General features: G+C 45.9%; 1 protein-coding gene across 2 annotated transcripts in view; it reads left to right on the forward strand.

Moving 5' to 3' along the window:
- LOC144733431 (sperm-tail PG-rich repeat-containing protein 2-like) overlaps nt 1–7,207 on the forward strand; it is a 40,281-nt gene extending 33,074 nt beyond the window's left edge. For both annotated transcript variants that reach the window (XM_078615341.1, XM_078615342.1), the window contains one exon: nt 1,106–7,207. In XM_078615341.1, coding sequence (XP_078471467.1) covers nt 1,106–1,133 — 28 coding nt within the window. In that variant the 3' untranslated portion in view covers nt 1,134–7,207. The remainder of the gene's footprint in view (nt 1–1,105) is intronic.
- Nucleotides 7,208–11,537: the final 4,330 nt, after the last annotated feature.

Genomic DNA, 11,537 nt, shown 5'->3' on the forward strand with positions numbered 1-11,537 from the left:
GAACATGGCTATTATTATTCCCCACAAACTTTGCTTTTGTGACTGGGACACTGACATTTATAAATTTACCTATTTTCAATGAGAAAAAAACGTGTGCATTTGTGTCATTCCTTCACATAAAGTCCTGGTCACTAAAGCAAAGTTTGTGGGGAATAATATCCATTTTTTAAACTTTGAGAAATAAGCAATTATAAAATAACACTTACTACCCAGGAACAAAAAACGTGTTACATAGTATAATCAGAGTTGGAGGCTGCAATTGTTCACACCATGGGGCATGATGAGAATTCAATGTAAATATTCTCCCTGATGAGCAGTTGTAATTTGGCATCTGAATTGTTACCTAATAATAGCTCCCGAGTAACCAATAAACCCTTTAATAATCGCAAATGTATTCCTAAATGATCTCATTTATGTAAAAAAAGTAAATATAAAAAATACTGCTGGTACATGGCATGATGGGTAGAACTGTTAATGTGTAATTCACTTCGGGATTCTCGGCCCAATTCTCATCAAGAGGGTTAGAAATGAAATGGTCAAAGGAATCAGAGGGCTGAGCCTTGCACCTGTGTTAGGTGCATGCACTGGCGGTTCACGCCAGGGAACACGAGGGGATGGGTGGCAAGTGTCACACCCGGCCACCTTTGTCTCCCCATTGGTGATGTTTAGACATCATACCAGGTCTTCATTTGAGGCTGAGTCAACCCTGGGGGAGGCCCAGGACCGATTCAGATAATCGTCATTGGTGCTTGTGCCAGGCTATGTGCACTTTAAGGTCACGTTAAGTATTGAACGTCCGCTGGCAGGAGACTGACAAATGCACCACCTGTGCCCCCTAATGTGCTAACTTGCTGTGTTTTAGCCGCCCGGCGCTCCACTCGTTGTAGCGAGCGTAGCCCCTCTGCCTTCCATTGTTGCTGGAAGGCAGCTGGTTACAACTGCCCAGTAGCATCCATCAAACACCAACTGAAACACATACAGTATATGCTTACCAATACACCACTCACACATTTACACACATTCTCAATAAACGACCACATTTGTAGATACATAAAAACTCTGGATGTATACACGCACTCACACTTGATCTTTCTGTGCATCTCAGATCTCCAGGGCACGCGATTGAGCATTGAAATCAGGCGTCTTGAAGGTCATTAAGTCCCGATGCAACATGAACCACAACAGTAATCAACATGAGCTTTTGTTATCCTACCAATCAAACAATTGGAATATAACTCTTTTCAGCATGTGATGATCATAATAATAATTAATCATTGTTTAACCAATCTAATTTTACATAATAACGTAATTTTACTGGAAAAATATGTATAATTGGCTGTGTGTGTATCGTGTGTAGTGTGTATGCATGTCTGCATATCGTGGGGAGGGGTGGGACAGTAGTTAGCGCATTGTGCTATAAGCCCAGTAATTTGAGTTTGATTCCTGGCTAAGTCGAACTTCACTGGAAAGCTAAATCTAATCCGGTTCTGAGCCTCCCCTAAGTCGACTCAGCCTCAAATGAGTACCTGGTGGCAGTGTAAATCTCACCACTAGGGAGACAAAGGTGGCCGGATGTGGGGCCTGTCACCCACAGCCTCCATGTGCCTTGCCGGTCTTCATAATTCCTCAGAACAGGGCTACACGGGGGATCTTTGTGACTGTGTCTGTGCAGCACCACGATGTGTGGCAGTCTTCTTCTTCTGCATTGCAACGTCCCGCGGGCCACTCGCGGGCTCTGGCGTTTGACCCCGACAATACGCCAAAGTTAAAACACCTTCCACCATCAAATGTGTGGCAGCCCTCAATACTGATGATGTCTCATCAGCGAAAGTGCCCCCCTCTGAAAATGAGTGAAGAACACTGATATATGGTGACGTCATCTCCTCTGGTGTGCACATGCATTGGGTTACGGGTGCGATCACAGTTTTCTTAACTAAAACAAATTCTGCACTTGCGAGTTTTCTGTGTGTGTATGTGGAACTTATTTCGCTCTGTACGTAGCCAACCGTGCTAATCAGAGGTGAGGGGGAAGGACAACAAACTAAAAACAAAAAGCAGCTCTAAAAATATTAGTTATCACCTGAACACAACGTCAAAACCCAAAAACATAAACTTGCACTCCCTAAGAAAGTTTTGCAATTGGATAAGTTCTGGGAAAGCTCATACCACATTTAACATATGTTGTTGGTGGTATAGGTGTGTGAGTTTGTAATCAGAAGATAGATATAACAGATCAGAATCTTAATTTATCCCGGAGGATTCCGATGAGCCGGCCACGATAGGCGCAGCGCACGCCCCGGCAATATTCGTGGTCTCTGCGGGGTTGGTTGGCGGGGGTCGTGACACCACGGGAGGTGCCACCCTGGGCAGGCTGATCACGAGAGAGGTCGCGGGTGTCAGACGGTCTGCGTGTAGGTGACCCAGCAGGCACTTTGGGGGCTGTTGTATGTGTTGGGTTATGAAATTTAGATAAAAATAATAGAAATTAATAATTTTCCGAAAAATGCGCAAATCGCATTAATTATGTTAATGTGTGTATTAATATGCATAAATTATGCTAATGGTGGTAATTATATGCATAAATTATGATAATCACGGAGATAATCGTAGTAATTTATGCGGATGCTTGCGATTATGTTAATGTGTGCAGTTATGATAATTAAGCTTTTTTTCGTTTATCCAGAGTTATATCAATCAGTATAACACGATTATCATTGATTAAACATTTACTGATTATCTTAGTGTGTGTTATGTTATTTTAGGTCTCCAGTTTCATATCTCATCACAGGATACAGTTCTAAGGAATAAGACAGTTTTGCATGGACTTGGAAAGAAGCACTCGAACAGTTGGTGTTAAGCAATTTTAATTCTAAACAAACACATGACACTCTAGTATGCAAAAGCAAGTATACGTCAATAATTTCATGGGCAAGATTATGCAATTAACGAAAATGAATGACTAAAACATTTCTTATTCATGTAACTCGACGGCAGCAACTGCTTTGCACGATCAGTTGATATTGAACGCACCACCTTGAATTGGCAACCCTTTTTGAAACGCAAAGACATTTTTTTTTAAAGTCTTATTCGTGTGCGTGTTGTGTGTGCGTTGTCCCTTGTAAAATTAATCTAATTTCTTAGAGCCGGGAGTTGTGTCGTTAGCTTGTGTGGTGTGGGAGGGAATATACAAACAGCGGCCAGGTTCTCTCTGGGTTGGGCGTGGCCGCAGCGAGCCGTGCTGCCTTCCTCTCTCCACTGCTCGATTGAGTTTGCACGACGCTCGCCGTCGTGGTGCGCGATGATTCCGTCGTCGGATAGCGCGCAGCTACTCCACGAGTCGGCACGACGCTCGGTGACGTCCGAGTCGTGCTGCTCTTGCGCTCTCTCTCCCTCTACTGCTAGATGACGAGTTGGCACGACGCTCGGTGACGCCCGGGTCGTGCTGCTGCTGTCGCTCTCTCCTTGATCGCTGCCAACTTCACACGGACACTCGCCCTTCAGGCGGTGTTGGCTCGAGCTCTGGACCACGCGGCTGTGCGCGCTCACTGGCTTGGAGCGCTCCGGCGATGAATGATGGCCTTTGTTGCTCATACGCTGCTGCTCGTCCTTTCCGATGCTCGCTTGGTCGACGCTTGGCGATTTCCGCCCTTTTACAGGTTGATTGCTTGTCGTCACTCGTCACCCTCTCTTCTCCGTGCTTCCTTTGTTCGTGCAGCTGCCAGCTTCACTCGCACTTAACTTCGTTCTGCGAGAAGCGACACCTGCTATCGGCATCGGTGTTTGCTCCCTCACGACGCTCCGCCAGCCGGAGCACGGCTGAAACCCAGCCTCGACCCAGGTTGAACTCAGACTTCTGCGACTCGAACGACCCCTCCTCGTTCCATCACTTCTAGAGGCACGACGTGCCCTAGCTCCCTTGCGAGTCCCGTCGCAACGCTGCGTCGCAAGCCGAGTCGCGAGACTGAGCGCGACTTGTAACAGACTGCACTCAGGCGGTCACTCTACGACCCCTCGTCGTCCCATCTTTCCTCGAGGCACGATCTGTCCCAGCTCCCTTGCGAGCCCCGTCGCAACTCCGCGTCGCAAGCCGAGTTGCGAGACTGAGCACGACTCGAACCAGACTGCTTATTCGTGATGTGCGCTTGTGCTTAACTCAAAACGTGACTCCCCTCTCTGCGCTTTTCTTGCGAGAGAAAACAACAGAAAAAAAACAGATGTCTTTGGAATGTCAGGCACCGACTCCCCCCTGTGACCTTTTTGCTCCCTCCTTGCTTGCCCCACGTGGTTCATTCCGAGGTCAGACCCCGCTGGAAGACAAAGGTGGTCGAGGAGATTTATGCAATACCTTATGTGGTCCTGTGTGTTACATTTATTCTTGATATTTCTTATGAGTTCCTTCGGTCTTAGTATCGTGGTTATCATTCGTCTATGTTTAATGAATATTCGTAATGATCCTCGTTACATCATTATTTTGAGGGCTTTGCCAAGTTTAGTTCTCCAGAGATTGGTGTTTATTCTGAGTTATATTTTAATGTCCTGAGGTTAAGTGTAACTAAGTTTCCACTTAAGCTTTCTAGAAATCGTACTCTTTAGTTTTTAGGAGGGTCATGTAGATAAAAAAAAAACATAATTCTAAATAATATGTATGCGGTGAATACGAGTAATATAAGGGAATTACTAATAAAAGGCCCCTATTGTTTGTTGGTTAATTCTTTTTGTTAAGTTTCTACTTTTCGGTACGGAAAACGTTTAAGGAAAACGCGAGTTGCAAAAGTTGTTTTTCTCTGCTCTGCACCCCCTCCGTGCATCTCAAGATGTTTTGGGAGGTCAGGCCATCGATCTTTGTCCATCTGGATGTCTCTGACCTCTCTATGACCGAATTGTTATCGTTTTAATGGCCCTCCATGTTTCATAGATTCCTGGTGTGCTTGTGAGGTGTAGTGGGTTTTTTTCATTATGTAATTAAAAAAATATATATAGATATAATAAAAAAAATATATATATATATACATTTTTTTTTGAATTGTTCTTAATAAAAACAAGGGTATAGACACAACAGGGCCTTGGGACGTTAATCAAGTGACCGCGTTGGCGAGATGTTGACTACCTTCCCTGGTATGCACGAGGTCGTGGTTCCGATCCCGACCCTGACGCCGTATGTTTGGAGTTGGCATGTCTCTTTCCCCATGGTTGCATGGATTGTTCTCCGGGTCCTCCGTTTATTCCTTCCACATTTATAATCAACATGCAGTTAGAGTATTTGGCTACTGCTATCCATTTCCACACGATAAACCACTTGGTTGAGCTATCATTTGTCCAGGACGCTTCTGACGAAGAGCTGTTTCGCTCAGTGGGGCCTTACCTGATGATGATGAAAAAAATAGTTTTAGACTGGTCCCAACCACAGCCAGAGCGGCTTTGGTGATGCACTCGGCGGGGCTTGCTAGCGGTGAAATCCCGGGCCAGAATTGAAGGCCTTGGCCAGGTCAATGATGTAGAGATGTTAGGGAGTTGTGGACCCCTTGTGTCAAGGTTGTAACAGTCCAGAGTTACGTGCCTGGCACTGTAGTAAGTTCCTTCATGTCGTGGATTGCATCCAGGGAGTGCAGGACTTGTATGGAGTGTGCGAGATTGTTGGTCCAACCCTCCCATCTAAAACTATTAAAACTAAACCATTACCAGGAGCAGACTTACCAGGGAACGCACCTCCTTACGTGATACACGTGCGTAATGGATATGTAGTTACACGTGTTCATTATTCACCGAAATCATGATGTCACTCTCTGGCACAATGTCACCCACCTTACGTAATCGTTTGGTCAGCCAACTCAATGCGATGTGAGCGTTGGCGATCGGGTTGAGTGCTCGCTAACAGCACTCTCCCCAAAAGTATGTGAAGGCTACGTACGGTGCGAAAGAAGTTCAACACACATCACATGCCACTATTATATTCTTAAGTTATTGTTTGTTAATTGTTTTTTTACCCTTTTATCTGGCAACAAAACTGACACCTTTTTACAAGGAGTCATGTTTGCATAGACCGCAATACCTGCAGTCATAATACAAACAAAAGAACTTAACTCTGATAATGTGCACTGTCCTTGAAGTTGATTGGTCCACACCCGAGACAGCTTTCCTTAGAGCCTAGTCTCACATGGGTTGGACCAGATGACGCCAAAAGGCGCACAACTCAAAGACAATGCACCATCAGAGTATGAGAGCTCGGGGCAAGCATCTACAGTATGGGAACCTCATTTGCCAGTAAAAATATGATAATTGGTTTTTATACCCTTCTATCTGGCAACAAAACTGACACCTTTTTACAAGGAGTCATGTTTGCATAGACCGCAATACCTTCAGTCATAATGTAATGCGGGCGTAAGCGACCTTCCGGATGTGACGTCACGGGGAGGCGGAGCCAGGTGACGTGGGTGAAAGGTTGGGGTCCTTAAGTGGGTAAACCGGAAAGAGAAGTCAGTCGGGGTGTGAATGGAAAAGAGTGGGGCCACGCGGGCGAACGAGAGGAGGGGGGCACGGACAGCCAGGAAGGCTGTGTGTCAGAGGCAGCGGTGTGGCTGCAGAGAGTCGCAGGAGCGACGAAGAGAGAGACAGCACGAGGCTGTCAGAGCTGCGGAGAGAGCAAGAGAGAGAGAGGAGCTGCAGCGGTGTGTGTGGGGAGACAGCACGAGGCTGTCAGAGCTGCGGAGAGAGCAAGAGAGAGAGGGGAGCTGCAGCGGTGAGAGCTGTTGTATATGTTGGGTATGAAAATTTTGATGTGTTGTATGCGTGCGTGGGTGAAATTATTATGTTGTATATGTGGGCTATGAATATTCAGTGAAAATAATAATAATCAAATGAAATTTGGCCAAATGTGTAATTATCCGGAAATATGTTAATTTATGTAATTGTGCACATTTAATTATGCCAATTCGAGAGGTAATCGTAGTAATTATGCGAGTGGGTGTAATTATGATAATGCAAGTCGTTGTGATAACCAGACCCCGCCTCGGTGACGAGGGTGGGTTATCGATCTGAATACGGCAATTAATCGTATGCAGTTATGCAGGTGTGGTGTAAGTATGCAAGATTAACTTAGATTAACTCGGCATCGTTGTCTAGGTTCGTCTCATTCTCGCTTCTATTTTAGGTCCCCGGTTCGCCCCGTTATCGCTTTAACATTTACTGAGTATGTGTTAGTGTGTTTATTAAGGTCACCAAGTTCAGATCTCAACGCAGAAGCAGATCTTATGCATAGACTTCAGGAAAGAATCACACAACCACTTCTGTATTAATCAATTTATTACTAATTCAACCTCAACTATGATATAGTATGCGAACTCTCAATCCCGGAACGTCAACACGGCATCAATACAGTATCATCAATGATTGTCTGATTTCACTTGACAACGGCACATGGATCCCGCATAACGCGATGGTTGTTAGTGAGAGAGAGAGTCGTTAAAACATGCAAATACTATGCTAAGAAAACCTTAACGTTAATGAATGATTATACTGGAAAGATTATACGGCGATAAAAACACAATCAAAAACAGTTCTTATTCTTAAAGGCACCAATCTCAACAGATACATCGGCAGGTTATCTGACAACAGAATGGCTCGGAGTAAGGGCCTGCGACGGTTCTCCTTTTCCGAAGATCGTTATCTTATCAAGTTTACTAATTGGGGACCAGATCACCTGATAAGGATTTGGTGGGCCACCACTCCCCACGTGAGCGTGGCTCGGCGGAAGGAGGTGCCAAGAATCAATTCGTATTGATGGATCTGTTGGGAATTTATGCGATTAAGAGTACAGCCCACTAAATATTAAAGATAAAAATTACGAATACTCTTATAAACGACGGATGGCCATCACTCGGTCTCGAGTGTTTCTTCACAGCCACGGATGGCTTATGGGTTCGAGTGTGTTTGAGTGGCAAGAGTGGTCTTGAATAGTCAATGTTCGGAGTCGGTTCTTTATGTCAAACAGACGCCTGGTGGTCGTGTGGTGAGGGGGCGGTGCGCGTCATACGTATTAGTCGCTCCTCTGTCACCGTGGTGAATTGGTTGGATGCCTGTTGATACGCTGTCGTAGTTCGGAACCCGGTCGGTAGGTGGCGCCCACAGCTCGCTCGCAGCGCGCAGTGCTGGGTCGTCGCCTCGTCGCCAAACCGCGACCTTCAGCTGCAGAGAGACCTTCGACTCGGCAGAGGTTGGCCCACGCAGGCCGAGTTGAGCTGTCAAGCGGGTCTTGCCCGCCTGCAGAGGAGATGGGGAGCCGCTTGAGTCGAGCCCCGAGAGCCGGCTGAACTCGGCTGAGTCCCAGAAGCTGAAGAGTCGAGCCGACCCGTTGGTCGCAGCTCGCTCCTGAGTCGACCCTGTTGGTCGAGCTGGTTATGAGCCGAGCCGACCCGCTGGTCGCAGCTCGCTCCTGAGTCGACCCGCTGGTCGAACTCCTGAGCCGACCCACTGGTCGAACTCGGCTGATGAGTTGACACTCCTGGTCGAACTGATTTCCAATGCTCAGGGTCCTTTCTTTTATGCCGAAAAATCCCTTTGGGTCCTGCCCACAAGGCGGGGTTTCTTTCGATTTTTGCTGTGTCAGGATCTGTCCGTAGGTAGGTGTGTCCATGTGTGTGTCCGTACGTCCGTGTCCTTGTGTGCATCACCCACGGTATTTTCCGTTGTCATACTCCCTCCATAAAATCCATGAGCAAACAATCAGATGTTACAAATTGCCTCGAAATCGTCTCTCTGTCTGGGTGCAATATTATCTCTTGTCTGGCCTTCTTCATGAACCAAAACACAGACGTTACAAATCGTCTCACAGGCGCCTCTGTCCGTGTTGCACGACCTGGAGGGAGGGGCACACTCCCTCCGACCCTCACAGACGCACACAGACATGGTTAAAAAGTTTTAAATTAACATTTGTCCCTTACCATTTCCCAGTTATGATTCTGTATGTAACCTCAGGTGTGTCGTTTCCCATCGTGGTGCTTGACCCAAGTGGAGGTGCCTCCCCGAGCACATACACACTCCCATCCCGCGCTGCGGGGATACAAAGACGGCCGGGATCTCCCTTTCTCTTCGACCCTGGGTTTAACATCGCTCTTTTATTATGTAATTTATTTCGACCTGGTGGTGATTTATCCCGCTATCCTGGCTTTTCATAAGTTTTACTTTTGTCTTTCATGCATAGGCTTATTATTATTAATTTATTTCCGATATCTTAGGTTAAGGGGTAAGTTTCTTGATCCTAGGAATTCGTATTCCTTGGTGTCTGCATGGTTATATAAGCGGAATATAGTTGACGGTGAATAGCGTTAACATTGATGTTATGTACGATATTATGTATTGTGATGTCTTTAACTTAACTTGTTGGTCGGCTTTACTGACATGAAGTTGCATTTCATAGCCTCGCAGTCTTTGCCTCACTCTGTCTCTGCTCGCCGTTGTTGTTGTCCAGCTGACGCCGTTAACTCAAGGCCTCATTAATTTCCGTCACTCCTTGTAGGTGAGGGCGGTTGAACCTTGGAGTCAGTTCTGGTTTTTGTCTGCTTGCTTTTTCTGATGTCCCCTGACCCCGGGAGTTATTATTTCTACTTTTATGGCCTGTCGAAGCCCGACTCGCTGTTGCTGGCTGGTGGGTCGCTGGGTTGGTGTGTTGTTCCCGGCTTTTTTGCTTACGTTTGCAGTTCGCCGTGCTCTTAATTTCCTTCCCTCTTCAACCTTATATCGACTATTCGCTCCTGTCTGGGTGCGATTCAATTTTGACTTAGGAAGGTTCTGATTGTCATATGCTTCGGGTCGAGTTGTATAAAAAGTATTGAAATAACATTTCATATTGACTTAATGATGGTGATGGTTCAGTAGGCGTAACTTGTGGCCTGGTTTAATTGGAGTGGGTGTGAATATCAATAACTTTAGCCTACCCTGTTGTTAAATTCTGACTTTAACGTTACTTTAATAGCAATACAGAATAATTGAGCTTTTCGTCTTAACTAGGCGAACGCGAACTTCTGGTGACCCTTGCAGCCTTGCTATTCAGCTGAGTCTGCATCCTTGATATACAACGCTCTTATTCGTCTCACTGTGGCCATCCAACCTTCTGCTCTGGGAGTGTTATTCTTAATTTCAGGTCAAAGGCCCCTCACGTTCAGACGCGCAGGGTTGTTAATCAGCTCCCCCCCCTGTGCAACACAACCTTGAGCTGACCCACTTCGTTTGACCACTCACCCTGGATTTCTTTCCTTGAGGCAAGGTTGCAAATTCTGTCATCCCAGCCCTCCTCCAGTTCATCACTTAACAACACCTGGTGTTTTGCAGTTTGCTGCGCTTTGGGGTGTTTTCATTCATTATATATCAATGATGGAAGAAGGCTAGAATACAACAGAGCCAGGGGGGCTGGGAGAGAGTAACAGCAGCGGAGCTGCTGTGGGGGCTACAAGAGCGACAGAGGCCAACAGAGGGGCTGCTGGTGGAGACTGGAGAGACATCGGAGTCAGCACTGTGGGGACTGAGCAAAGAGGAGACAGCCGTGTGGGTAATACAGTACGGACCAAATAAAGGACACTGAGCCAGAGATCGTGGTCAAGTCTTTTATTACAATAATACAAACAAAAGAACATAACTCTGATAATGTGCACTGTCCTTGAAGTTGATTGATTGGTCCACACCCGAGACAGCTTTCCTTAGAGCCTAGTCTCACATGGGTTGGACCAGATGACGCCAAAAGGCGCACAACTCAAAGACAATGCACCATCAGAGTATGAGAGCTCGGGGCAAGCATCTACAGTATGGGAACCTCATTTGCCAGTAAAAATATGATAATTGGTTTTTTACCCTTCTATCTGGCAACAAAACTGACATCTTTTTTACAAGGAGTCATGTTTGCATAGACCGCAATACCTGCAGTCATAATACAAACAAAATAACATAACTCTGATAATGTGCACTGTCCTTGAAGTTGATTGGTCCACACCCGAGACAGCTTTCCTTAGAGCCTAGTCTCACATGGGTTGGACCAGATGACGCCAAAAGGCGCACAACTCAAAGACAATGCACCATCAGAGTATGAGAGCTCGGGGCAAGCATTTACAGTATGTGAACCTCATTTGCCAGTAAAAATATGATAATTGTTTTTTTACCCTTCTATCTGGCAACAAAACTGACACCTTTTTACAAGGAGTCATGTTTGCATAGACCGCAATACCTGCAGTCATAATACAAACAAAAGAACATAACTCTGATAATGTGCACTGTCCTTGAAGTTGATTGGTCCACACCCGAGACAGCTTTCCTTAGAGCCTAGTCTCACATGGGTTGGACCAGATGACGCCAAAAGGCGCACAACTCAAAGACAATGCACCATCAGAGTATGAGAGCTCGGGGCAAGCATCTACAGTATGGGAACCTCATTTGCCAGTAAAAATATGATAATTGGTTTTTTACCCTTCTATCTGGCAACAAAACTGACACCTTTTTACAAGGAGTCATGTTTGCATAGACCGCAATACCTGCAGTCATAATACAAACAAAAG

Source organism: Lampetra planeri, chromosome 47 (assembly GCF_965212315.1).
Source record: "Lampetra planeri chromosome 47, kcLamPlan1.2.h2, whole genome shotgun sequence".
NCBI classification, from domain to species: Eukaryota; Metazoa; Chordata; class Hyperoartia; order Petromyzontiformes; family Petromyzontidae; genus Lampetra; species Lampetra planeri.